The sequence below is a fragment of the Hippopotamus amphibius genome, chromosome 4 (assembly GCF_030028045.1).
Source record: "Hippopotamus amphibius kiboko isolate mHipAmp2 chromosome 4, mHipAmp2.hap2, whole genome shotgun sequence".
NCBI lineage: Eukaryota > Metazoa > Chordata > Mammalia > Artiodactyla > Hippopotamidae > Hippopotamus > Hippopotamus amphibius.
Genome location: NC_080189.1, coordinates 126,003,089 through 126,031,017, shown reverse-complemented (window position 1 = coordinate 126,031,017; position 27,929 = coordinate 126,003,089). Strand labels below are relative to the sequence as shown.

General features: G+C 39.0%; 1 protein-coding gene across 1 annotated transcript in view; it reads right to left on the bottom strand.

Moving 5' to 3' along the window:
- Positions 1 to 27,929, bottom strand: part of MYO3A (myosin IIIA) — a 197,314-nt gene that overhangs the window by 72,378 nt on the left and 97,007 nt on the right. Inside the window, exons 16-20 of the mRNA XM_057732602.1 lie at positions 19,528 to 19,626; positions 19,320 to 19,434; positions 13,106 to 13,232; positions 9,177 to 9,387; positions 7,450 to 7,597 (exon numbers count right to left, since the gene is read on the bottom strand). Of these exons, the coding sequence (XP_057588585.1) occupies positions 7,450 to 7,597; positions 9,177 to 9,387; positions 13,106 to 13,232; positions 19,320 to 19,434; positions 19,528 to 19,626 (700 nt within the window). The remainder of the gene's footprint in view (positions 1 to 7,449; positions 7,598 to 9,176; positions 9,388 to 13,105; positions 13,233 to 19,319; positions 19,435 to 19,527; positions 19,627 to 27,929) is intronic.

Genomic DNA, 27,929 nt, shown 5'->3' with positions numbered 1-27,929 from the left:
AAAAGTCTTTAAAAGCCAGAAAGGATTTTACAAATTTATATTATAATTACAGGCATTAGTTTAGGATAAGGAGGAATTTCGGGTAGGCATTGAGGCGTGTAGCTTTCTCTATACTAGGACCTCTTTCACCTTAAGCTATTTCTCTTTTACTGTCATGCTTATGTCTTTACCAAAAAATTTTATTTCAGTTTGTCAATACTATGCTCTTACCTCACATATATAGAAAACTATAGTTATAGTTTCGGATCTATGCTCCTCGTGTATTTCACTCAAAATTATTTTTAATCATAATTAAAAGATTTTTTAAAGTATTATCAAGCTGTTAAAATAAGTACCACAAATCCCCACATCACATTCAGGATGTTGACCAATTTCACTGATGGAGGAGAAACAGACTGTGTGCAGCATGGGTGCTGAGTGAGGGATGGGGAGGACCCAGGAGCCCAGGAGGCTGCCTGCGGGAGCCAGAAGGAGAGGACGGCTTGCTCACGGCCAGGAGATGCTGCAGGGATGTGCCACATGTATCTACTCATTTGGGTACTAGCTTCCATACTCACTTAATAGGTGCGAAGTTTAAGGAACATTTGCATGTGATCTCAAACGACAGACTAGAACTTGGCCAAGCATTTATAAAGGAAGATTTATTGTATATCAAGGGTTTCTTAAATGTACAGCTGCCTTAACACTTAAGGAAAATCCCTGTAAAATGGCCTTTATTCCTTGGAGAGCTCACATAAGACAAATGACACCACCATCACAAACATATGGTGGGTGCAATAGGGAAGAAAGCTGGATATAAAATAAAAATTCGCACTTTGCAAGCAAAACATCTTGAAGACATTTATAAGGGGTTTATTTTGAATTACCCACTTTTTTTTATCAGATGACTGATTCTTTTTACTTTATGATGTTAAAAAACGTTGAAAGTGTAGAACTATATAATTGAACGAATTTTTGTTCTTTGTAATTGCCACAAATTATGTGTTGGAGCCCACGTTCAAATCCTCAAAAGCTTTAAACTTTAGAATATGAACAGCTGGAGATAAAATTCATACACATCACTTTCTGTGAGAAGCCAGAGCCATAATTGCAGTTATTGTTTCCATTATGTGCTGTAAATAGCTTCCTGCTTATGAAATGACTTCTGACTTTTAATTTTAAACCCAAGGGTACATATATAAATTATACATACACACACACACACGTATATATATGCCTATCCTTTAGAGAAAGAAATATTAATAGCTCACTTTAAAAACAAACTTCAGTTAACAGTCAGAAAAATGTGCTGCACTAATGGATCAGAAAGCTTATGCTAGGGATAAACAGGCATATGCGGAAGCAGAGTGAATCTTCAGGATTCTAAAACAATGCTTTGTAGCATCACACATGAGTTCTGGGCCTAAAGAACAATGGCATTTATTCCAGTTCAAACTCATGCCCATGGGGGAATAATTTATGGTTCGTGTTCACCCCCCTTGATATGAATTGTAAACTTTCAGGGAACAGGACTCTTCTCTTTTTGTCTGTTCTGTACCATAATGATTACACCACGGTGCAAAATTCAAAGGACAAAACCCACCGCTACAGCACCAGCTTGACTCTGACTTGAAGAGAACTGCAAGCTTTCTATCACACTTTGCCTACTGTTGAGCTCCCTTTCAAATGGAAAAAAAAAAAAAAAAAAAACCAGAAAATAAGCAAAAACAAACCCAACGAAAGCAAAATCTTGGCTACAAATTAACATGGAGATTCAGCTTGAGGGCTACTGTGAAAAGATGCTGCCGTTATCACAAATGCGATGACAAGGGCAGCATCTTCTCTAAAGGCTTGTTTGCTGCCCTTTGAGCTGCTAGTTAAAAGCTTTTTGAAAAATACAGAAGTAAACAGTGTGCACCAAAATAATGCTATACAAATGGAACAGGGAAGGCTGAAATATGAATACTCTGGGGAATTAATAAAGTGGACAGAAAAGTATACACTTTTCAGTTGCAACTTATCTAGAAGAGTTTGATTGAGTCTTGAATTTTAAAAGATTACAACCATACCCTTCATCACCTATTTGCAGGGCTGGGGACCTAGACTATTATCTAATTTTCAAACTATTGTTTTCAGACATATATTGTTCCTTTAAATTTTATTAAAGTAGAATGGTTCTTATAGTGCTGTAAATGTCTACTGATTACTGTTTTAAATGAAAGTAATAGGAAAATGATATTCAAAATACCCTCATAACCAACTTTGCTGTACATCACATGCAAACTGAACTGGGGCAAAAACAGGAAACACCTTCAGCCAAACTTGAACTTATGTCCCAATGTTGTAGGACTGTCAATAAAGATTATATTTGTTGATTAAAGCAGGAACAGAAGTGGTTTCATCTGTGAAGATGCTGCCCAAGGCTTGTGTCTTGCTCAGACTGGATGGGTCATTTGTATCTCCATGAAACTGAGAACATTATGCCTTCTTGATAAGCAATAACGGCTTTATTAAATGAAGGAGCTCTTAGGTCAAACCTATGATTACATTTGACCAGGAAAAAATGTGACCATGATTTTAATTGATGATTTCGCTTAACAGCTGTTTCTCTTGTATAGAAACTGGTATAAGTGTGCTCTCTTAATCTGTGGCAGCTAATGCATATACCTACATAAGCATTTCTCAGTTACGATTTTTGCTTTCCCAGGGAAGTTACAGAGTGAAAGAAAAAAGAAACAAACAGGTACACCCACATGTTAAAATCAACAAAATCCCTGACTACTCCTGTGTCCACCAGATCACAGATTCACTGACTTGATCACTCAGCTGTCAATGCTTGGTCCGTAAGATTATGAAGCAGGGATGTTCCTAGGGTCGTTACCCTGGGAAGGCACTCGCAAGGATTGGGAACAGTCTTCATTCCTCAAAATGCTTTGCATAATCCTGGATCCTAGTTGCATTTTTAATTTGTTGGGGCAATTTTGAGTTGGTTTTGTCTTGAAAGTTTCTCAAGGATGTTTTTTAAAGAGCCGTATTAGTTTCATTTGTAACAAGCCCAAAGGCAAGAGTTAAGAGCGTTAGGATGATAAATGAAATTTAAGGCTATCAGTCCAAGTGAACTGTACACTAAGATTATATAAAAAGTGAAAAGCAAATAATTATTGAAAGATATGTATGCTGGTTTAAAGGCTAGTTCCAATAAAACCAGGTTCTAACCTCGACCCCCAAAGAGAAGAATAATAGAAGTCTACTAACACAAGTTGTTAATTAATTAATCAGATGGGAAATACAAGAAGATGTATCTGGTCCCATGAAACAGGTAGTCCTAATAGATCCCTATCAAAAGGTCCAAACCAAACAAAATTTACTTATTTCAATTTCTGGTTAGAATGGATTTTGTGAACATTGTGAGTCATTAAATCAAGATGACATTGATTAATAAATATTTATTGAGTATTTGCTATATGTCAGGCTTTGAACATACTAAAAGAATTAATACAAGGAGTCTTCAGCCTAGTGAGAGAGAGTAAAAATGGAAATCAATACTGTGATGTCAAACGTCAAATGTTTTTACTGGAGCACAGAGGAGGGAGGAATAGGAGTCACTGATTTTTTGGATTTCAGAAATGAGAAATGAAATGTAACATAACATTTTTGGCTTGAGTGAGTGGGTAGATAGAGATGCCATTCACTGAGAAAGAATATAAGTGGGAGGGAAAGGTGATGAGTTCAATTCTGGATAAAGTTCTGGAAGCTGTCCTAATCGGGAGAGGACATGGATTAGAGATGGAGACTGCAGCATACCTAGCATGGAGGGAGTAGCTGAAATACTGGAAATAGATTCTTTCCTAGTGAATATAGGAACTATATTCAAGGATAGAAGACTTTGGGAGCTAGCATTTAGGGCAGTAATTCTCAATCTTGGCTGCACCCAGTTGGAAAAGAATGGGAATCTTTAAAAAATAGTGATGACTAGATCTTATCCCAAGAGATCTGACTTAAATGGACTGGGACAGGTTCTGGGCACTGGGATTTTACTCCAGTGATTCTAATATGCAGCCAGGGTTAAGAACCACTGATACGTGGGCTGGTACAGGCAGAGTAAAGGAGGAACCTATCAAAGAAGAAGAGAAGCAGAAAGCATGTTAGGGATGCCAAAGGAGGGGTTTTTTCCAGAAATAGGAATCTGTCAACAGGGTTGAAAATACAGAAAGGCTAATGTGGAGACTAAAGTGTTTTTTTTATTTTTTTATTTATTTTTTTGGGGGGGGGTACACCAGGTTCAATCATCTGTTTTTATACACATATCCCCGTATTCCCTCCCTTCCTTGACTCCCCCCCCCCCGAGTCCCCCCCACCCTCCCTGCCCCAGTCCTCTACGGCATCTTCCATCCTTGAGTTGGACTCCCTTTGTTATACAACAACTTCCCACTGACTATTTTACAGTTGGTAGTATATATATGTCTGTGCTACTCTCTCGCTTAGTCTCAGTTTCCCCTTCACCCCCCGCCCCCTCCCATACCTCGAGTTCTCCAGTCCATTCTCTGTATCTGCATCCTTGTTCTTGTCACTGAGTTCATGAGTACCATTTTTAGATTCCGTATATGTGAGTTAGCATACAATATTTGTCCTTCTCTTTCTGACTTACTTCACTCTGTATGACAGACTGTAGTTCTATCCACCTCATTACATATAGCTCCATCTCATCCCTTTTTATAGCTGAGTAATATTCCATTGTATATATATGCCACATCTTCTGTATCCATTCATTTGTTGATGGGTATTTAGGTTGCTTCCATGTCCTGGCTATTATAAATAGTGCTGCAATAAACATGATGGTACAAGTTTCTTTTGGGATTATGGTTTTCTTTGGGTATATGCCCAGGAGTGGGATTACTGGATCATATGGTAGTTCTATTTGTAGTTTTTTAAGGAACCTCCAAACTGTTTTCCATAGTGGCTGTACCAACTTACAGTCCCACCAACAGTGCAGGAGAGTTCCCTTTTCTCCACACCCTCTCCAACATTTGTGGTTTCCAGACTTTGTGATGATGGCCATTCTGACTGGTGTGAGGTGATACCTCATTGTGGCTTTGACTTGCATTTCTCTGATGATGAGTGATGTTGAGCATCTTTTCATGTGTTTGTTGCCCATCTGTATGTCTTCTTTGGAGAAATGTCTATTTAGGTCATCTGCGCATTTGTGGATTGGGTTATTTGCTTTTTTGGTATTAAGCTGCATGAGCTGCTTATATATTTTGGAGGTTAATCCTTTGTCCGTTGTTTCATAGGCAATTATTTTTTCCCATTCTGAGGGTTGCCTTTTAGTCTTGTTTATGGTTTCTTTTGCTGTGCAAAAGCTTTTAAGTTTCATGAGGTCCCATTCATTTACTCTTGATTTTATTTCCATGATTCTAGGAGGTGGGTCAAAAAGGATGTTGCTTTGATGGATATCATAGAGTGTTCTGCCTATGTTTTCCTCTAGGAGTTTTATAGTGTCTGGCCTTACATGTAGGTCTTTAATCCATTTGGAGTTTATTTTTGTGTATGGTGTTAGGAAGTGTTCTAATTTCATTCTTCTACATGTTGCTGTCCAATTTTCCCAGCCCCACTTATTGAAGAGGCTGTCTTTTTTCCATTGTATACTCGTGCCTCCTTTGTCAAAGAGAAGGTGCCCATATGTGTTTGGGCTTACTTCTGAGTTCTCTATTCTATTCCATTGATCTACCTTTCTATTTTTGTGCCAGTACCATACTGTCTTGATCACTATGGCCTTGTAGTATAGTTTGAAGTCAGGAAGACTGATTCCACCAACTCCATTTTTCCTTCTCAAGATTGCTTTGGCTATTCGGGGTCTTTTGCATTTCCATACAAATCGTAAGATTTCTTGCTCTAGTTCTGTGAAAAATGCCATTGGTAATTTGATTGGGATTGCATTGAATCTGTAAATTGCTTTGGGTAGTACAGACATTTTCACAATGTTGATTCTTCCAGTCCAGAAACATGGTATGTCCCTCCATCTGTTTGTGTCGTCTTTGATTTCTTTCATCAATGTCTTAAAGTTTTCTGCATACAGATCTTTTGCCTCCTTAGGCAGGTTTCTTCCTAGGTATTTTATTCTTTTGGTTGCAATGGTGAATGGGAGAGTTTCCTTAATTTCTCTTTCTGCTCTTCTGCTGTTAGTGTATAGGAATGCAAGGGATTTCTGTGCATTAATTTTGTATCCTGCTACTTTACTAAACTCATCAATGAGTGCTAGCAGTTTTCTGGTAGAGTCTTTAGGGTTTTCTATATATAATATCATTAAAGTGTTTTTGATTCTAATGACTGATGAGATTAAGAAGGCCCATTCCAGTAGCCAGATGCTATGGACTCAACGTACCCAAGTGGGGAAGAAATCAGGACATTACAATGAGTGTTGAATACGCTTTCAAGGAGCCTGGCAGTGAGGGGAAGAGACAGGGCCATGGCTATAGACATAGGCAGGCTGGACAAGGGCTTTGTTTTTAAAGATTTTAAAAGATTTCATCCTAAAGAATGGCACTATTGGAGAGGAGTGGAGGAGGGGTGGAGGGAGAGGGCAGAGAATGAGTGTGTGATGAACAAGAATCTGGGGTAGGTAGAGCTGTGCAAACATAGATAAAACCTTAAAATTATGTCCTTTTTTTGACCTAAGAAATGTCACAATCTAAACATTTTTTGTGCAACCACTGTTTTCAAAATGCGATTTCAAAATAAATTTGCAATATGGCTAAATATTTTGAAGCAAAAGAGGTTCATGTACCTCTAATTTATTTCAAATTTAAACAAAAACTTCAGTTTTAATCAGTAAACACAAAACAATTTAACATTATTTTAAGGAGGAATGACATACTAAATGATATAAAATACGATTATTTCTTTTAGACTTGATTAAATAATTCTAATACTACCATTTTGCCAAATGCAATTCAAGTGAGTCTCTGACTTTTGAAGCTGAATCATCAATTACACATTGTACTCTGACAAAATTACCGTTTCAAGGCATTTACATCAGATCCATTATCTTGCATTCTGTTGCCTAGCAACTGGAATTCTGAAGTTTAATGCATTTTAGATGGATATTTACATTTCAAACAGAATTTCAGCTATGCAGCCTACAGAAAAACAGCTAGACACATCTCCTTACTTAAATTTCTAAAGGAAACTTCTTTGTTTGCAAGGGCTCAGACCTGCTAAGTTTTGGAGAAGAGTCCAGTGATTTTTGGTGGGGGACACTCAACATCACGTATCAAGACACACCAAATTCATACTAGCTTTTTGACTTTTGTTTTTATAACAAGCATGGACAAAAGGAAATCATTTTTTGGTCTTTATTAAACGTCTCAGGCTTTAAACCTATGATTTAGGTCCTGCTTCATAGTACAATTCTCCATAACACACACAAGCTGCATGCATCTGTACTATACATAACAAAGCACCTCAACTTACCTGTTCCCAGGCGAACACGTGTTGATTAAAATAAAACTGGATCTGTTCATTTGCAATGTTAATGCACAGCTGCTCAAAGGAATTTTTTTTGAAATTTTCAAAGCCAAATATATCCAGAATGCCAATGCTTAGTTCATCACCACTCCCACTGGAAAATCAAAGAGGCATGATTTTGAGTTCTTATTTATTTTCTTAGGAGGTAATTGAAAGCAGGGTATCTCAGAACACTTTTGTGATTTAGCTAAGAAACTACTACCAGGACGTAGAGTGAAAATGTTCTTAATTGAAAAAGTTTCCCTCCATAGAACATAAAGTAGGTAGCATTCATTTTAATATGCAGACAGTACAATATTTTCCTTGTTCTACAGAAACTACTCCTATAACTACCTTGTATACTTAACCAAAACAGGCTTTTTTCCCTATGGGTTTGTGAACATAAAATCACAGCCCTGAGTGAGTCATGAATCACAGGGAAAACCTAGCCAGCACTCAGAATATAACATAAATATGTTCAATAAAAACCATACCAGAAAAGCAAAAATTCTGTGGAAGAGTATTTAATCTCTCATTTTAGGACAATTAAAACATCCTGCTAAAAATATTTTACTTATTTTAAAGAATTATTTGTTTTTGAATTATTCACTACTTTTTAATATGGAACGAACAGTAACCTGGAGAAAGCTATAAATATATATATATATTAATTTATTTTATCATTAAATACTTTAAAATACTCTTAAATACTATTTTACAATTCAATATTCCAATATTACAATGCATTTTTCCCCTGTTCCTCCACAATGGTTACCTCTGTTAACTAATTTTGAGGGACAGAAAGTTAAGAATGTTATTCCTCCATGTTCTTAACTCTCTTGGATAGTTTGAATGATATCATGGTGTGGTGTGCATTGTAGTGGAAAAATAACAGTGCATTACATGCCTGAAATGTGTATAACATGGTCTTTTACGCTGAGTAAGCAAGTGTGAATGAGGTGATCTTAAGGCAGGAATCCATCTTGTTTTTCACATACAAATTTCTAAATATTGTAATATAATTTATGGCAGAACAATTTGGATGTAAATGTAAGGATATACCTCTGCACAATCCCTGGTGTATAGAAAGCTCAATGGTGGCTGCGATTTCAAAGATAAGGTACTAGACAGGCTGTAGACTTGTTATATCGTTATGGTCAACATAATGCTATTGCTCATATCTTGCTCTATCACTTACTAGTTATCTAGAGCATTTCTGAACCAAATTGCATTGAAGGTCATACATACTGTTGCTGGGTTATACTGAGAGTTAGAATATGAAAAGAAAGTTTTTCTTTGCCTTGAAAATTTAATTCAATCCCTCAAAACAAAGAACTGCTGAACATTCATTCTTTGCAAGTATAAAATGATATATGCTTCACAGTACATCTTCTAATTAAAAGAACATATAAATTGATAGTAAGAAGTCACATTAAAAAATCACTTTCTATTATGTTTACTCGTGTTGCTACAGCTTTTATGTTCCAGCAGTTTTAAAGTTTTATAGCTACATGGTGCAATGAAGTGGTACCAGTAGGAAACAGAGCAGAGCTTAAACTAGAAATAAAACTTTAATAATTAAATGATACCAATTAGACACAACTTCAAAGGGACTCATAGACAAATCTAAATGAGAAAACAGATCCACCTGACATCTGGTGATGTTCTATAACATGTTGTATAACAGTTTTTACCTGGGTGACCCATCATGCTTCAATAAGCTATTAATCCGATTGACTATCCAACTAAACAGGCGTCCATACAAAGTTTTCGCCATCGCATCCCTGACGTCAGTAGCTTTCTCTACAGTATTGGGCCGTATGATCGTTTCTCCTCTAGTGACCACACAGTGGGAGGTGAGAGCTTCTTGCAGCTCATCTGCTTGAATGCAAAGCAAAGAAGCAGCTAAAAATAAATAACAAACAGATGTGTTGTTAGAAGACATTATGACAATGAAGTCATTTCCCAGAGAATGAAAATGTCTTAACTCACCTTCTTCAAATGACATGAAATAAACATGTGAAGGTTTTATAGTATAAAAAGAAGCTCCTATTCAATAAGTCCTATGTTTCTTCTTGATCATAGCCCTCCACTCATCTCGACTGGTCAGCTAGAGGCCGTTGTATAATACAGCACAACCCAGACCAAACAGGCTGACAGACTGACTGGCTGCACGAGCCAGGGGTTGTTTAGGTGATGCCAAACACAATTTCACTGAATTATGTTAAATAATTTAAAAACATAATGAAAAATTCTGGTATCAGTTGGGTGCCATTATTACAGACACATTTTCAAAAAGCAGAAATTAATTGTAAGGTTACCTAGACTTTGGGGATATACCCAAACAAATGTATTATATTTTAAGCAACTTCTGCAATATAGAAACCAATGAGCATAAAATGTCGTAACATTCGTATACTTTTTATCATACTACTTTTCAGTTACATATGTCATTGACTAGAGTTTGTTAAAACTTGTTGCCTAAACAAATATATAATATTTAATGATAATTAAATATCACAGGGCATTTTAAATAAATAATACTTAAACTCAGTGAGCAAAACTCATTTTTGAATGTAATAAACATCCTTGACCCAAACTATTACATGACAGTAGGCTAATTTCTCAATTCAGTTGTTCTCCTTTTAAAATATTTCAAACATTTTAAATTTATTTTTAGCACTTGGGACAAGATACTTTTTAGTTATGTGAACCTTATTTAAACAAAAAATTTTTTTCACACTGGAGAAGTAATACAGGCTTGATGCAGAAATCTTACCTTCAAAGAAAATATTCTGCATTTCTTTCCTCCTAGGCATGTTTATTGCCACTATTCTGCACAAACATTTTATCTTAATATCTTAAGCATGTCCCATTTCGTTGAATACTGTTTTTTATTATAATTTTAATTTGCTGCATAATATTCTGACATATATCATAACGTACCAATTTTTAAATTGTTGGGTGTTTAGGTTGCTTCCATATGTTCACTACTGTAAAGACTTCTGGGATAAACATTTTGGGCATGAATCTGTGTTTCTGTCTTGTATTATTTTCTTAGCATAAATTGCCTAAATTTAGCAATTGGTTGAGTATATAAACACATTTAAGCCCTTTGATACATTGCATTTAGCTGCGCTTAAAAACTCTGAACCAACTATACTCCTATCAGCCAAATGAAAGATAAATAATTTCAACACAATTTCATGGACACCAGGCATTGTTACTTTTAAAAATAATGCTTTCTTCTTTCAATTTGTTTTTGATTCCTAGCAAAGCTGAATATTTCCTTTTCATATTTTCATTAGTGATTTGTGATTCTTATTTTGTAAACTGACACTTTTCAATGATTTTAACTTTCTTTGATTTTCATTTTCTTATTTTGTAAACTGCCTCTTTTTCATTGATATATTCATCTCTTCCTAATCAATTTATAAGAGTTTAAAGAGAATAAAGCTTTGATATATATGTTGTAAGTATTTTCCTTCATTTTTCATTTGCATTGCAATTTAAATTATTTTCCTTTTTTTAGTATGACAGTTTTAATTTTTATGTAGTCAAATATCCACTTAAAAATCATTTCTGCTCTTGGTTTTCTGCACATAAAGTCCTTCAAGTCTTTTCTCATCTCAGGATTACATAAATGCTTTTTGTCCTGTACATTTATGTATTTATTTATTTACTTATTTGCATTTAAATTGATACACATTTGGAATTCACTTTGGTATATTGTGTATGAGAAGGATTCAAACTCCCCCTCCTCCAAATGGTAGGCCAGTTTCTTCTCCCTGCAACACTGAATCCCTCGTGATTTGTAATGCCTTTTCTAGTAATTCTACTTGGATCTGTTTCTGATTAATGTCCCCTATTGACAAGTATGTCTATTTCTATTCCCCCATCATTCATTCATTTGACATATATTTATTTATTGAGCATCTATTACATGCCAGATGTTTTACCTGGCGATATACTGCTAAGTAGAACACCTTGTAAGACAAAGTTCTCATCTTGATGGTCTTTATCCAGAGGAAATGGGAAGTCAATCAAGAATTAGAAGTGAGAAGACAGAGGGAGGAGGAGAAGGAGACTGAGAGACCCCACAGATACATGTGTTAAGTGGTTCCTGAATGAACAGTGGAGAACAGGCTGGAGAAGTTCAAGAACTGATGTGGAATGAACAACTGGGTGGTCAATTAGTTCAGGTGAGAGGTGATGTGTCTTGGATGAGAATAAGGATGATGGAGATAAAGAGAAGAGGTTATATTTGAGAGAGAGTTATGGGATAGAATGGATAAAACTGGTGCCTGATTGAAACTGTGCACCTGTAAAATGATCTGGAAACATGGCCCTGGTTTGGAGATAATTCCCTGTAACTTTAATTATAAATCATCTCAATATAAATCAGTAAAATTTCTATTCCAGAAAGTGCTTTAATTAATTTTAACTATATTCATATTAATGTTAACCTTTTGTGACCCATATGACTGTCTCCTGCTATACAGAGACAGGCTATCGATCATCAAAATCACTTTTCAGTTTGGTAGTTTCTAAGTGTACTCATATCTAGAGCGTAGCTCTGCTGAGACTCATTCTGGTGGCTGCTGATATCTCTTCTAATTATGATCAGAAGGTGAGGTTGAATCTTAGCGCTGGCGTTTTCTGGCTATTCCTTCCACTTCTGATAACCTAATATCTTGTGCGCCAATTGAGTTTTCTTTATATATGAAAAACCAGAACAGGTTTCCAGGTGCATGCCAACCTCAGACACCTGTTCTGCTGTATTACCAGGCTGGTTCCAGAGACTCAGGGAAATGGAGATGATGCGGGGGTTGGGGGGACAGGTTCAGACCAGAGTGCTTTGGCATCTGGCTCTCTGAAATTACCCTAAAACATCTCATTCTGTCCCTGAGTAAGTATAAATCAGAAAAAATATATACAAACAAAACTTTATATCATGATTTCCTAGGTTATGAACGAAGCTTTAACCAATCTAGAATTGTGGGGGTGTATGCCAACACTAAAAATAAAAAGTAGGGTATATTCTAAACGAAAAAGCTTTGCCACTGGACAATATCAGTGAGAAACCTTAAATTCTTAAAATAATTCATCAAACTCTGCCAGTAAGTGAAAAGTTGATTTGAAGCAAATACCGTGATGTACTTTTCTTGCACAGAAAATAACTCCAAAATTAATCAACCCAAGATGAATGTGTATAAAAAACCCATCTGGTACAAAAAATAAATATTCAGGTCTTTATTACTTCTAAAATGGTAGAAATGCCAAATCTACACAATAACAACTTTAACTCTTTTTCAGATCAGTTTGCTAAATTTTAATTATGCTTTCTGCATTTTTACATTGAAATGTAAATAGCTCCTAAAATAGTCAGGAAAGCCTAGTCTTGAGAAATCTTTCCTACAGTAATTAGTTAATTTGTAGGCATGAAGATGTGTTTTAAATAGTGGACTTTGAAAACTTCATTTTACACAAATTGAATCTGAGTATTCTTTTTTAGGATTCCAAAAAAGTACAACTGCTTGAAATTATCCCCATGTGACACTTCCAGAATGTCATCAGACTTTTTTTAGGAGTTCAGTTTTGAGTGGAAGATAATAAAACTCACAGTTCTCCAGAGCTGCATGATTAGAAATGTGGCTCTTGTCAATCTGGTGTTCTGTTGCCACCGAAGAAAATTCAATATTTCCGATGTTCAAGACTGCAGCCAGTATACTGTATATACTTCCAAGTTGCTGAAACACAGCACAGAAACGTTAGCACCACTCTCCTCTTGAGGACAGCAAGGCAGTGGCTGCGAACAGACTGGGGAAGAATCTTTAGGCTCCAGCATAACAAGGTCATTCCACAGACTATGATGTCAAACTAAGAAAAGCCAACTGGCTTCCTTGGTCCTCTCATTCTGTTCAAATCATCAATGTTGGCTGAATTATGATGTTCAAGAATTGTAACTTTTTATGCATGTTGAATGAAGGCAACTAGGTATCAAATATATTATTTTTCAATTATTATCAAGTGACTAACTAAAAAGGACTTTTGTGCCTTTCCCACCCGGACAAAAACCAATTTTTAAAAAGGAAGTGTTTCATAGAAATTCAACATTTTGGACTTCCCTGGTGGCACAGTGGTTAAGAATCCGCCTGCCAACGTAGGAGACATGGGTTTGAGCCCTGGTCCGGGAAGATCCCACATGCCTCGGAGCAACTAAGCCCGTGCGCCACAACTACTGAGCCTGAGCTCTAGAGCCCGCGAGCCACAACTACTGAAGCTCCCACCCCTAGAGCCCATGCTCCAAAACAAGAGAAGCCACCTCAATGAGAAGTCTGTGCACCACAATGAAGAGTAGCCCGCGCTCGCTGCAACTACAGAAAGCCCACATGCAGGAACGAAGACCCAACACAGCCACAAATAAATTAATTAATTAAAAAAAATTTGTAAACCTCAGGAATATGTAAAAGGGCACATACACCATGGATGCTACTGACACCAATCAGAGAAAGACAAGGGGAGAGACAGAGAGAGAAAGTATTGGTGAGTCACTGTATTGGAGAGACACCCTCTGTACTGGAAAGTCACCAAAATTGTACAGCAGTAAAATGTGAAAGCAGCAAGCTGTGCTTAGAGGATGTGAAAATCAAGCCATTTAACTTGATTTCGAGAGTTGCCTCTTTCCAAAATGAAACTGAAGCAGCTATGGACAAAGGACATATGCAAAAAAGCCCATGAGATGACATTAAAAAAATCAGGAGTGGGATAAAAAGGAAGTAAACATCCACTCAGTTTAATTTCAGTGTCTGCAAACCAGGGCAGTCTGCCCTGTTAATTCTCTGAGACTCTGCTTTTAGGTGGGAGACCAGCACATTCTAGGAGAATCACCTTGAGCTGGACTAAAAATCTTCGCAAAATATTTAGCCGTGATTGTGGTTCAGCTCCAGAAACAGATCTTATCTTTTCCCTTATCCTAAGCTGTATATTTGGATGTTCAATAAACACTGAATATGTTTAAGTCTGGAACATACAGTTTTACATAAATGAATTATATTTGTCACTAGATGCTAACTGCTAGACTGCTTTCATTTTAACGTGACTAAACATTGCTCTACCAGGCAATGGGAAGCAGTTGAGGCAAATGTAAGTGAAACATTGCCTCTAATGACTGGGACTTAGAAGTAAACAAACCAATTAAACATGATTCCCTGCTTCTAAGACAGCAACCTCTGGGGGAAGGAACTGGTAAAAAGATAAGCTCCTCTGATGATGTACAGCAGGGAAAAGAACTACAAAGAGGCCCAGCCCCATGTCGGCAGCAGGAGCTGCTTGCTTGGTCTACATCATGCTTCCAGTTTGGAGGATGCTCTGAGAGCCAGTGAACCTCTCCTATTTTCTCCCAACCAGGCAAATGACAGAGCCAAACTGCAGTCCAAAGGGGCATCTACCACTAGCAACATTCATCTTAGGACCAAGGATTGGAGACAGGAGTGGATGCTGCTTTTCTCTTTATTCACTGCATCCCCTCCTGCTATAAGGGCCAGGATACCCCTAGTGCTTAAATTAACTTGTCTCCGTAGGTACAAGCCGTGGGTGATGGCAGGGTTGGAGGGAGGTTAGGGACAGGGAAAGTGATGCAACAGAAGGGGAGGAGGCCGACCTGAATCTGAATTTTGGCAAACAGAAGTGAGTAAGATGCACCTGGAAGCAGCCACAACCAGGAAGGGCTTGGGGTGGGGTAGTGGTTAAGTTAAACTAACCAGCATCATGCCAGTCCAATGGAGAAGCAAATATCCTATTTTTGCTCCTGATGCAGCTAATCTAGGCTTTATATTGTGCTCAAACACAAGATCTTGGTCCTTTGAGCCAGAATGAGAGCAAAAGACCCAGGTGGTCACCAATGATGCTTGGGACCTCAGAATTAGAACATGTGAATGGGACTAAGTCTGGAACAGGGGGGCATGTGGAACCACCTGGAATGTCTCCCATGGCTTCTCTGAAATCTCTGGGTGGCAGTCATATGTCATTTAAAATATGGCTGAAACTCATGCCTTCCAAGTCAGGGACTTCCTCTCCCAGAGCTGAACCAATTACAAACACATTTCACTAGTAATAAAAATATCTATTTTATTATGAAATGTATTAGGGTCATCTCTGACTACTAATGATACAGCTCAGATTGGTATTGTTCCCAAAAGGTAGTCAGGTAAGGTTGACAGCACAGTTTTCAGTGTTCTATGATATCCACTACGGAGACCTCATGGTTAAAAAAGGGCACACGCCACTCCACTCTTCACATGAGATATTCACAGTAAGTTCTATAAGCTTAGTACTCTCTCAATTGTTCGACTCCTGTTCTGGCCTCATCATTTTTCTCCCAACTCTCCAGCAGAGGCTTTTATTGATCAAGCAAACTGTCCCGTCCTTACACATCAATCCAGTCGCCCTGCACGCCTTTGCTGCTGCTGCTTGTTCTCCTCCTTCTCCTCCCCCTCCTCCTTTCTCTTCTTTTTCTTTTGTGAGAGTGTAGTAGGGGAATAAGATTTATATACTGACCCTTTAAAAACTGTTCATCTGTCTCACCTGTAGAAAGGTCTTCACAGTAACATATTACAGCTAAGAGCAAAGTCTGCAAGCTTCCCTAAAAACCCTCAGAAATCTTATCAAGCAATGGATTCTTTTTTTCCATTTTACAGCCTAAAAGCTATGTAATGCATCCACAGAGAGAAGATCCCTAATCATCTCCTTTCTGCCTAGAGACCAAAAAACCACTGAGTTTCCTGATTTGAGCTGTAGTTTATAGAGCGGACGGCCAAAGTTCCAGGCAGGGTCCGTGAATTTACGGAAAGAATGCATCCTTCAGAAATAAAGATGGTCAAGCTGGAGCCTCTACTTCTAAATTAAAAAATTACTCAACTTTAGCTCAAGACTTTCTGTGAGTAAAGTATTTGCCTAAGGATGCATTCAACCCTGGCTTGCCAATGAGTCTACAGTAATGCTTCCCTCTTGTCTTTATAATTCTCTATTTTCTGGCAAAAACTGAGAACCTTTGGGAAAAGCATGGTAATAATTCTTCTCTGGTCCACAGAGCAGTTATTTTTCTTTGGATGGTCCTGAAAACAGCCTGCCAGGTCCCCTACGGCTCCTAAAGCTCTTACCCACCCTTCCCACAAACTAGTCCATTCATCTAGAAAAATAGCAGCAAAGCTTATTCAGAATTCAAGGAGGACTCTGAATTCTAGGGCTATAAAAGCAGCTATGTAGGAAGTCTCCCCATCAAATCTGAATTCCTCTTTGCTATGGAGAAACGCCGCCGTGCCAGAAAAATTAACTCTAGAAGTTGAAATGCACAATAGTGTGAAGCAATTACACTCTAATGAAGAGCTTTAAAAAAATGACATTGCCAGATTAAAAAAAAAAAAGTTGAAATGTTTCCTGATGGACAAAGATTACCCTGGTTTACCTAAACCTCTCCTGAAGGCCCTAATTTCAAGGCAAAAAAAAAAAAGAAAAGAAAAGAAAAAAGGAAGCCATTCATCTGCGTCTCCAACCTCACCCAGCTGGCAGCGATCACACCTCATTCCCTAAGGTCAAGGTCTCAAGAATACTTCCCCTCAGGCCTGCAGCAAGGATACCCAAGGTGGAGTCAAAGGCTTTCAAAGAGAAGTCAAGACTGGGAGACCACCCATCGTTGGAGCTGTCAACAGCAGAGGTTCCGTATTTGGAGAAAATGCACTTAGCAGCAAACTTTTCTCTAGTCTGAGAACAGGTACAGCTTTAGAAATGTTACTTTCTAGTGAGCAAATGCACCAAATGGACGAAAGGTTACTGCTGACAGCCTTCCAATTTAGAAGGGCGTCAACAGTGCCTGAAAAACATGCTACAAAATTAGATTCAAGAACCTCACTGCGCATAATCTGAATGATTCTTGTCAGGTTTCACTTCTATCAGCATCTCTACATTTTACATCCTGCTGATAAAATCTTCCAAATTTTTAGAGAAGAATCAGGTATTATTTTTAGCTCAGGCTCTTAGTAAAGATTGGATAACCCAAGAAATTTCAGCAAACTTCTTAAGCGGACACATTAACAATTTCAAGTTGCAGGAGTGTCATTTATGAAAGTAAAATAAAAATCCAACAATTTGCACATTACTTTCTTGCAGAGTTCATCTAAAAGCCTGATTCACCTTCTGAGGGAGGTATTCTTTTTATCTCAGGATTGAATCAACACAGCAAACAGCAAACTGCTAAGAGCCGAGTCTGAAAGCTTCTCAAAAAGCCTTCAGGAGTCCCTAGTAAACAAGATACTTTGTTATAAAAATTTTAAAATACAACCCAGGATGAAGAAAGAAATCTTTATTATTCAGAGATAAATTTATAGCCTTAAATGCATTCATTATTAAATAAGGAAAATGAAGAAATAGAGGAACCAAGTATTCTCCTTAAGAAAAAGAACAGCACAAGAAACCAAATTAATATATTAATAAAAATATTTTAAAAATGAAATCAATAATACAGATAATATGCTTCGAAGGACACCATCAAAAAAGTAAAAAGACAACAAAAGAGAGAAAATTTTTGCAAGTCATATAAGACATCTGTATCTACAATACAAAGAATACTTACCACTCAATAATAAAAAGACAACCTGATTAAAACACTGGCAAAGAATCTGAACAGACATTTCTTCAAAGAAGATATATAAATGATAAATGACCAATAAGTACATGGAAAGAAGTTCAGCATCATAAGCCTTTAGGGAAGTGCAAATCAAAACCACAAGAACACACCACCCCGCACCCACTAGAATGGCTGTGAACAGATAATAACCAGTGCTGGGGAAGATGGACAGAAATCGGAACAGTTATGTGCTGCCAGGTGGAATCTAAAATAGCGCCACTGCTTTGGAATACAGTCTGGTTGTTCCGCAAAAGGTTAAACATAGTGTTACTCTACGACCCGGCTCTTCCACTTCTCAGTATATACCAAAGAGAAGTGAAAACTCACATCACACAAAAACTCGGACACGGGTGATCACAGCACCATTATTCATAATAGCCGAAAAATGGAAACAACCCAAATGCCCATCACATGATGAATAGATAAAGAACCTGAGGTATAGCCACACAATGGAATATTATTTCTCAACAGAAAGAAATGAAGTACGTGCTACAACATGGATGGACCTCGAAAAAATAATGTCAAATGAGAGAAGGTGGTCACAAAGGGTGCCATACTGCATCACTCAATTCATGAGAAATGTCCAGAAAAAAAACAGGTCTAGAGTGATAGAAGCAGAGGTAGGGCGGGAAGGAGGAGGACCTGCCAATCACTAGGAGGTGTCTTTTGGGGTGAAAAATTTAGAACATGAAAATATTCTCAAAGTGATTACGGGGAAGGAGGCACACCTCTGTGTATTAAAAGTCATTAAAACGTACACTTTTAAACGGCTGACTAGTGTGGTTATGTGAATTATATCTTAATAATGTTGCTAGAAAAAAAAGACTGCACTAAAAAAAAGTGTGACATGATCACATTTATGCATTTACATAAAATTTTATATATGTGTGGGAGATGCAAGTATAAGTAAAATAAAAGATTAAGAACAAAGCCAAATTCAGTGATATCTCAAGGCCACAGTTTCCTTATGTATAAAGTAAAAACTATAATTCTAGTTATTTCATGAGGTCATTTCAGGAACTTAAAAAATGATCCATGTAAAAAGCACTTAGCACAACGTCTGGCATAGGGACCACTCAGTAAATGCTAACTCTACTATCAGCGGCGACAAAAAGATACTTCCTAAAGAGGTTCAAATGTCTTCCAAACTCACCTCCGTTGTAAAACCGATGACTTTGAAACACTGCTCAATTAATTCATATTGGGATTTATAGAAACTATTATTCATCATGTCCTGTACTGTTCTGATGTGGTCATTTTGCAGGTATCTGGGGGGGGAAAAAAAAGAAAGGATAGGTGAAAATCTGAAATTAAGTGAAAAGTGGAAGTATTATTTATGAAAGTTCAAGTTGCTGGGTTACCTGGGAGGCTTATTTTCTGGCAATTTGTAATGGGCCAGTTTCTTCTTTTCGGCTAAACCAGCGTAGATGTAATAAAAAATATGAAAATTTTTTTCTCCACTGAAAAAAACAAGACATTTTCAGGAAGGTGGTGGGTAAGAACATTTGTTAATTGCTAACGTTTCTTGGCAATATAATTATCAGAATAACTGTAAATGCTACCGAGGACTTCCCAGGATACTGGATTTTGGCTTTCTGTGGTTGCGACTGTCATTATTATTTTCCACAACCACTGCCATCAAATTCCAAACTCTGCTGAGCACTTCATGTGAATCATTCAGCACACATTTGTGTGGCCATCAGGCACTGTTCTAGGCACCGGGGATACAGCACGAGCAAACACTCAACAGGCCCTGACTTCTTGGAGTTTACATGCCAGTGGTAGCCGACAGGACCACTGAAAAGAAACAAAGTAGTAACAAATAGAGCATGCCAGGTGTGGTGGGTGCCTCATTATCTCATTTACCTGCCATAACCCTTTCATTTCACACACAAGGAAACTGAGGCTTAGAGGGGACACTAATCTTCCCCCAGGTCACAGAGCTGATGGCCAAACTGGATTTAAACAGGGCAGTTTGACTCCAAAGCCCACATCTTTAACCAACTCGCTACACAGTCTTTCTGGGGCTCAGTGTTCCCACTTGAGAAACCGGTTCCTTATGAATCTCAAGTTCCATGACTCCGTAGTTGTACAGCCTTTCCAAGACACTGGAACAGTACAATTAAGGGATGTGGGTCACAACAAAGTGAGTCTCTAGTTCAGGAAGGGCCACAGCATAACTACTGCGACCCCAGGGACCCCACTGTCCTTCTGCCTTTCCCTCGTCTTCTTTTTGCTCTGGAGAGATATGGGATGGACCACACTTTCTCTCCAAGGTTAGGCATGTTCTCTCCAGTCTTACAATTTCAGTCTCTGTTTTCCCTCTTCCACCTTAGAGAAGATGGTGCCCTTCCACAAAATAGGGACCAAGGTGAAGAAATGGGTTTCGGCCAGTGTGTACAGGCATACCTCATTTTACTGCACTTCGCTTTATTGTGCTTCACAGATACAGCGATTTCTACAAATTGAAAGTTTGTGAGGGGACTTCCCTGGTGGCACAGTGGTTAAGAATCTGCCTGCTAATGCAGGGGACACGGGTTTGATCTCTGGCCCGGGAAGATCCCATGTGCCACAGAGCAACTGAGCCCACGCACCACAACTACTGAAGCCTGCGCACCTGGAGCCCATGAACCACAACAAGAGAAGCCACCTCATTGAGAAGCCCGCATACCGCAACGAGGAGTAGCCCCTGCTCTCTGCAACTAGAGAAAGCCCACGTGCAGCAACGAACACACAACACAGCCAAGAAAGAAAGAGAGAGAGAGAGAAAGAAAGAAAGAGAAAGAGAGAGAAAGAAAGAAAGAAAGAAAGAGAGAGAGAGAGAGAGAGAGAGAGAAAGAAAGGAAAGAAAGAAAGAAAGAAAGAAAGAAAGAAAGAAAGAAAGAAAGAAAGAAAGAAAGAAAGAAAGAAAGAAAGAAAAGAAAGGTAAGAAGGAAGGTAGGAAGGAAGTTAGTTTGTGGGAACCCTGTATGGAGCAAGTCTTTTGGTACCATTTTTCCAAGTGCACTGACTCACTTTGCATCCCCGTGGTAATTCTCACAATACTTCAAACTGTTTCATGATTATGACATTTGTTACAGTGATCAGTGATTTTGATGTTACAGTTGTGGTTATTTTGGGGTGCCATGAACTGCGCCCTATATAGACAATCTTACATAGACAGTAAACTTAATCAGTAAATGCTGTGTATGTTCTAACTGCTCTACCAACCAGCTTTTTCTCCATCTCTCCCTCTCTTCTTCCCTGAGAGGAGGACACAACAGTATTGAAATTATGCCAATGAACAACCCTACAATGGCCTCTAAGTATTCAAGGGAAATGAAGAGTTGCACGTCTCCCACTTTAAACCACAATCTAGACATGATTAAGCTTAGAGAGGAAGGCATGTCTAAAGCTGAGACAGGCTGAAAGCTAGGCCTCTTGAAACAAACAGCCAAGTTGTGAATGCAAAAGAAAAGGCCCTGAAGGAAATTAAAAGTGCTACTCCAGTGAATGGTAAGAAAGCAAAAGCAGCCTCGGTGTTGATGTGGATAAAGTGTTAGTGATCTGGATAGAAAATCAAACCAGCCACAACACTCCCCTAAGCCAAAGTGTAATCCAGAGCAAGGCCCCAACTCTTCAATTTGGTGAAGGCTGAGAGAGATGAGGAAGCTGCAGAAGAAAAGTCTGAAGCTAGGAGAGGTGGGTTCATGAGGTTTAAGGAAAGAGGCCATCTCCATAACATAGAAGTGCAAGGTGCAGCAGCAAGTGCTGACATAGAAGCTGCAGCAAGGTATCCAGAAGCTCTAACTAAGACAATTAATGAAAGCGTCTACACTAAACAACAGATTTTCAACTTAGACGAAACAGCTGTATATTAGAAGATGCCACCTAGGACTTTCATAGCTAGAGAAGAGAAGTCAGTGCCTGGCTTCAAAGCTTCTGAGGACAGGCTGACTCTCTTGCTAGAGGCTAACGCAACTGGTGTCTTTAAGCTAAAGCCAGTGTTCATTTGCCACTCTGAAAATCCTAGGGCCATTAAGGAGTATGCTACATCTACTCTGCCTGTGCTCTGTTAATGGAATAACAAAGCCTGGATGACAGCACATCTGTTTACAACATGGTTTACTGAATATTTTAAGCCTTACTGCTTAAAGACTTACTGTTCAGAGAAATAGATTTTTTCCAAAATATTACAGTTCGTGGACAATGCACCTGGTCACCCAAGAGCTCTGGTGGACAAGCTCAATGTTTTTTTTCATGCCTGCTAACACAGCATCCATCCTGCAGCCCGTGGATCAAGAAGTAATTTCGACTTTCAAGTCTTTTTATTTAAGAAAACTATTTTGTAAAGCTATAGCTGCCATAGACAGTGATTCTTTTGAGGAATCTGGGTAAAGTCAATTGAAAACCTTCTGGAAAGGATTCACCATTCTAGCTTCCATTAAGAACATTCATGATTCATGGGAGGAGGTCAAAACATCAACATTAACAGGAGTCTGGAAGAAGTTGATTCCAACCCTCATGGATGACTTCGAGGGGTTCAAGACTTCAGTGGAGGAAGTATTTGCAGATGTGGTAGAAAAAGCAAGAGAACTAGAATTAGAAGTGGAGCCTGAAGCTGTGCCTGAATTGCTACAATCTCATGATAAAACTTGAACAGCTGAAGAGCTGCCTCTCATGCGTGAGCAAAGAAAGTGGTTTCTTAATATGGAAACTTCCCCTGGTGAAGATGCTGTGAAGATTGTTGAAATGACAACAAAAGATTGAGAATATGACATCAACTTAGTTGACAAAGAATAGGCAGGGTGTGAGACGATTGACTCCAATGCTGAAAGAAGTTCCACTCTGGGTAAAATGCTATCAAACAGCATCGCAGGCCACAGAGGAATCGTTCACAAAAGGAAGAGCCAATCCATGAGGCAAACCTCACTGTCTTTTAAGAAGTTCCCACAGCCACCCCAGCCTTCAGCAGCCACCACCCTGATAAGTGAGCAGCCATCAGCCAAAAAATTACAACTCACTGAAGGCTCAGATGATGGTTAGCATTTTTTAGCAAGAAAGTATTTTTTAGTTAAGGTATGTGTATTCTATTTTTAGACATAATGCTACTGCACACATAGCAGACTACAGTATAGTGTAAACCTAACTTTTATATGCACTGGGAGACCAAAAAGCTCACGCGACTTGCTTTATTGTGATATTCACCTTATTGCAGTGGGCTGGAACCGAACTTACAACATCTCAAAGGTGTGCCTGTATTCAACTGGATTCGAGATGACAAGATATCCAGGGTGTTGGAAATGAAAACTGTGAACGTGGGAGACAGCAAAAGGTACATCTTTGGCTGTCAATCACACAGAGGTATCCATTAAGGCTATGACATCAGAAGAAATTGCTAAGTGTGAGAGTATGTGGAGAAAAAAGAAAAGTTCCAAGAACATATCTTTGGTAAGTACACATTTTGGGAAATGATGAATGAATTTAAGTCAGAGAAGAAAAACTCAGAGAAGAGTCCAGTCTTGGAAGCTAAAACAGGTGAGCATCTCAGGAAAAGGGGTGGCCACAGGCTCAGATGCTGAAGTGAGGATGCTGGCATCCTTTAGAGCTGCTTGTGTTCACACCTTCTACGCCCCCAGCCATTATTTGTGGCAGTCACCAGTAACACTTCGATGAACACAGGTGTTGTACACAAGCTGGGTTAGAACAAAACAACAAGTTTAGTTCTTGTCTTTTCTCACCACAAAATAATAAAACTCCTCTTAGACAAGCACAGCATATAATTTAGTTTGCTTTGTTCTAATGAAATCACACTGATTGCTCTATGTGTCACACCTCTAACGCTTAAATGATGCAGGGCACAATTAGAGCAGTGACTCAGAAATGCAGACGCGCAATTGGTGGTGTTCTAATTATCGGTTTACATTTACAGAGGACTGTAATTTGATAAAACCTGGAGATGCTATAGGAAATACACTGACCTTCAGTGGATAAACAATTAGAGAATTAAAGGAATAGGAAAAGAAGATACGTCCAAAGAATATCCTTCTCAGGTCCCACCTTAACTACATCAAAGCTGCCCTTAAAGGCAGACCATCGGGCTTCCTAGGTGGCGCAGTGGTTAAGAATCCGCCTGCCAATGCAGAGGTCATTGGTTCGATCCCAGCTCCAGGAAGATCCCACATGCCGTGGAGCAACTAAGCCCATGTGCCAAAAAAAAAAAGGCAGACCATCTTCTGTAGCGTCCCACACACTCTTGTGATTAGCAGTTCCCAGGTCAGAACGGCCTGGGGACCAATGTAGGGGCCTCAGCAAGTCACCAGATAGTACAGCTGACCCTTGAACAACAGGGGTTTGAACTGTGTGAGTCCATGTATTGAAAATTTTTTCAATAAATATTTTTAAAATGTGTGTAGACTATCGTGTGCAAGACGAAGTGGAGAACCTATCTTCACATAGGCATAAGGGGAGAGACACACTATAAAATTAACGTGTTAAAAAAAAAACCGGTGTGTTACTCTTCTTATTCTTTTATCACTTTGTTTTCAAAGAATTACATTACTGTACAGTATGCTTCTCTCTCACAATTGGAGAAACTGCATATCAGCCTATCATCACAAAGTGTTTTTTTTTTAAAATGTAGCAATGTTTCCAATACTGTCTGATGAATATGACTGTAATACTGTATGCCCTAAAATTTTATAAGATTCATTCATTCGTGTATCAGCTGGGCCACCATGAAGCAATTGCATTGATGACACCAGGCAACGTAAGGCAACCACACTGCTGCTTCTTGGTTATCAATGCATGAACCATTACACCTGTAAGTAAATATGAATTGCCTTTTTCACATTATCTTTTCATTTTTGATGTTGAGTATTAGTATAACATCTACAGTGTTTTGTATCATCTAAGGCAATACTGACGTAGGTACTGACAGATGATTCATCTTACAAACAGAAGACATAAACTTACAGCATCAGCAGAGACAACAGTACTTTCACTGTATTTTCTCTTCCTTATAATTTTCTTTTTTTTATTTTTTATTTTTTTAGAACTTTTGAGATATAATTGACATACAATAAACTGCATATATTTAAAGCCTTATAATTTTCTTAATAACATTTTCTTTTCTCTACCTTAACTTATTGTAAGAATATAGTACATAATACATATAATATACAAAGTATGTGTCAATTAGCTGTTTAGGTTATCAGTAAGGCTTCTGGTTAACAGTAGGCTATTAGGAGTTAAGTTTGAGGAAAGTCAAAGTGATAAGCAGATTTTTGACTGCAAGGGGGGGGTCAGTGCCCCTCAACCCCCCCCCACCCCATGGTTCCAGGGTCACTGTATCCTCTGGCTCTGGCCCCACCCCTATTGTGGTCCCTACTGTGCACCCTCTAATCTTCCTCAGGGTCCCACTCAGCCATTTGCAAGAAGGCCCTCCAGGCTGTCTCACATGAGGGATGGGACCCTGGGGATCACTGTGCAGTCAAGGCCTCTAACCCCTCAAATCCATGGTAAAGTCCTCACAAGGGTGTGTGAAACCTTGGAATCTTCAACAAAGTGGCCTGCAACGAGGTGTGGAAGGCCAGCAATGCGGCCTTGCATTCACAGGGCCCCATAGACGTGCTCACGAAACAGTGCTTCTAGTTTCTCCTGGTTAGTTACAGCTCCTCCTCCAGGACTCCCTCCTCCAGGGTATTCAGTCTCCTCAATACCCCTGCCCTCACTGTCTACACGCTCACTCTCCACGGATGAACTCATTGCCTACTTTCCCGCAAGATCAGAAACCAACCGGTGATGGAAATCAGCAAGCTCTGTAACAAAGCACCTGTGGCTTCTGGGAGAAAGAGCGCTGCTTTACATGGGGATCCTGGCTCACTCGGCTTTATAGCTCCTGTGCCTGGAACAGCTCCTGGCACTTAGTAGCCACATGGGTGGATGAATGAATGAATGATGGGCTCTTGGAGTCAAACAGGGAGACATGGCTTCAAACCCCAATTCAGTCACTTCTTTGTTTTTTGACATTACACAACTTATTATAATTTTCTTGGTCTCTTTCCTCCTACAGGAAATACACAATAACACCCTGTCCTATCGCTGAAGGAATTAAGAGAGATTGTGGAGGTAAAATGCCTAGCACGGTGCCTGACACAGAGTAACTGCTCCATAAATAATATTTTCTCTTTCTCCACAGCGGAGAGCACACGTCTGCCGTTTGGCTGAGGTCTCCTGTAACGTCTGGTAAAGTGCTGGGGGTGTGAGAGACACACAAGCAGCGCTTGCTGAACTAAACTGCAGAAACTGCAGTCAACCAGCGGTCATGTCTATTTATGAGCATTTTCTAGCACTGACTTCTGTATGCTCTCCTTCTTGGAATTGAGTAGCCTCTTTTTAAAATTTCCTTTTTAAATCATTTACATTTAGGAAGGGCTTTAAGTCACAACTTACACGATAGAATAATACCACCATTAGAAATACCATCAGTTTAAAAGTAAATGTGGTCAGAGATGGGAGTGGGATGACATAGGCAGAAGCAAAAAGAGAAGAAAAGAATTTATTCCTTTAAAAGAAAGGGTAAGCCCCTTTAAAAAATTGTCTACTCTGGTTCATCTCTGCCGTCTGAGATTCATTCTCCACTCTTCTTTGCCCTGCTGTGTGACCCCCAAATCTAACCTCTACAGACTGCAGTTCCTGGGCTCCCCTGCTCTCTGGCTTCCAGCTGGGTTTGGCCCACAGGGAGCATAGGTAGAAGGCTGGAAGGAGGGAGAAGAGAAGGGGTCGAGGTTTTCCCCCTCTCCCTTGCTCTCTTCCTCCCAGTAGCTGTACAGTTGGCCCTCAACATCCACGGGTTCTGCATCCACGGATTCAACCAACTGGATCCGTGGAGATGGGGAACGCGTGGACACGCAGGGCCAACTCAGCATCTGCAGATTTCAGTATCCGTGGAGGGAGAGGGTTCTGGGACCAATGCCCCGCACATACCGAGGGTCGACTGTATTCCTTTAGGCAGCAGCTCCAGACAGGCAGCAGCCGTCCACAGCCCTCACCAGCCTATGCAGTATGGTCCCTCCTTATGCCCTTCAGACCCAGGGGTAGGAGTGATTTCGCAACACTGTTAATCTGTGGGTATCTCACCATTTATTCTTGGTTCTTCAATGCCCTCTACCTCTGTAAACAGTCCTCTCAGTTAAACCCTTTGACCTGGATCTTTCCTTTCAGTTCCTGAATGACAGGGTACGTTAATATTTATCATTTTAAACAGGATCTATTAAGGATTTCTCTATTACATCTCTGATATTTTCATTTTTTAAAGCTTTTTAAAGATCATACAAAAGCTTCTCTACAATTTAAAAATGCAATTTAAATTAAGTAAAAGAACAAAAGAGATGTAAAAAATCCCTGGAAAAATGGAAAAATTATAAGACAGAAGTACTTGAATGATAACTGAGATGTATTTCAACCTGCCTGTAAATAAATACTTTTCCCCAATAAACAATGTCGTAAAATTTTACAGTTCCTTAGGCCAGCTGAAAATAAGCTTCGTTTCTTAATAATATGCCTAAAATATAATCGTAACTGTACAATTTCCTAGACTATATGGTGCAACAGTTCAATAACCATGAAAGAGATTATTTCTATGGTTACAAATCCAGGGCCTCACTGTGCAGCTGCTGAGGGTACCGCTCACATCATATTCTCCGTGAACTGGGCTCCAGCACATGACTCCAGGGAACCCACTGCCACGGTGCCCTTGACACTGTGCAGCGTGGTAGCCCCG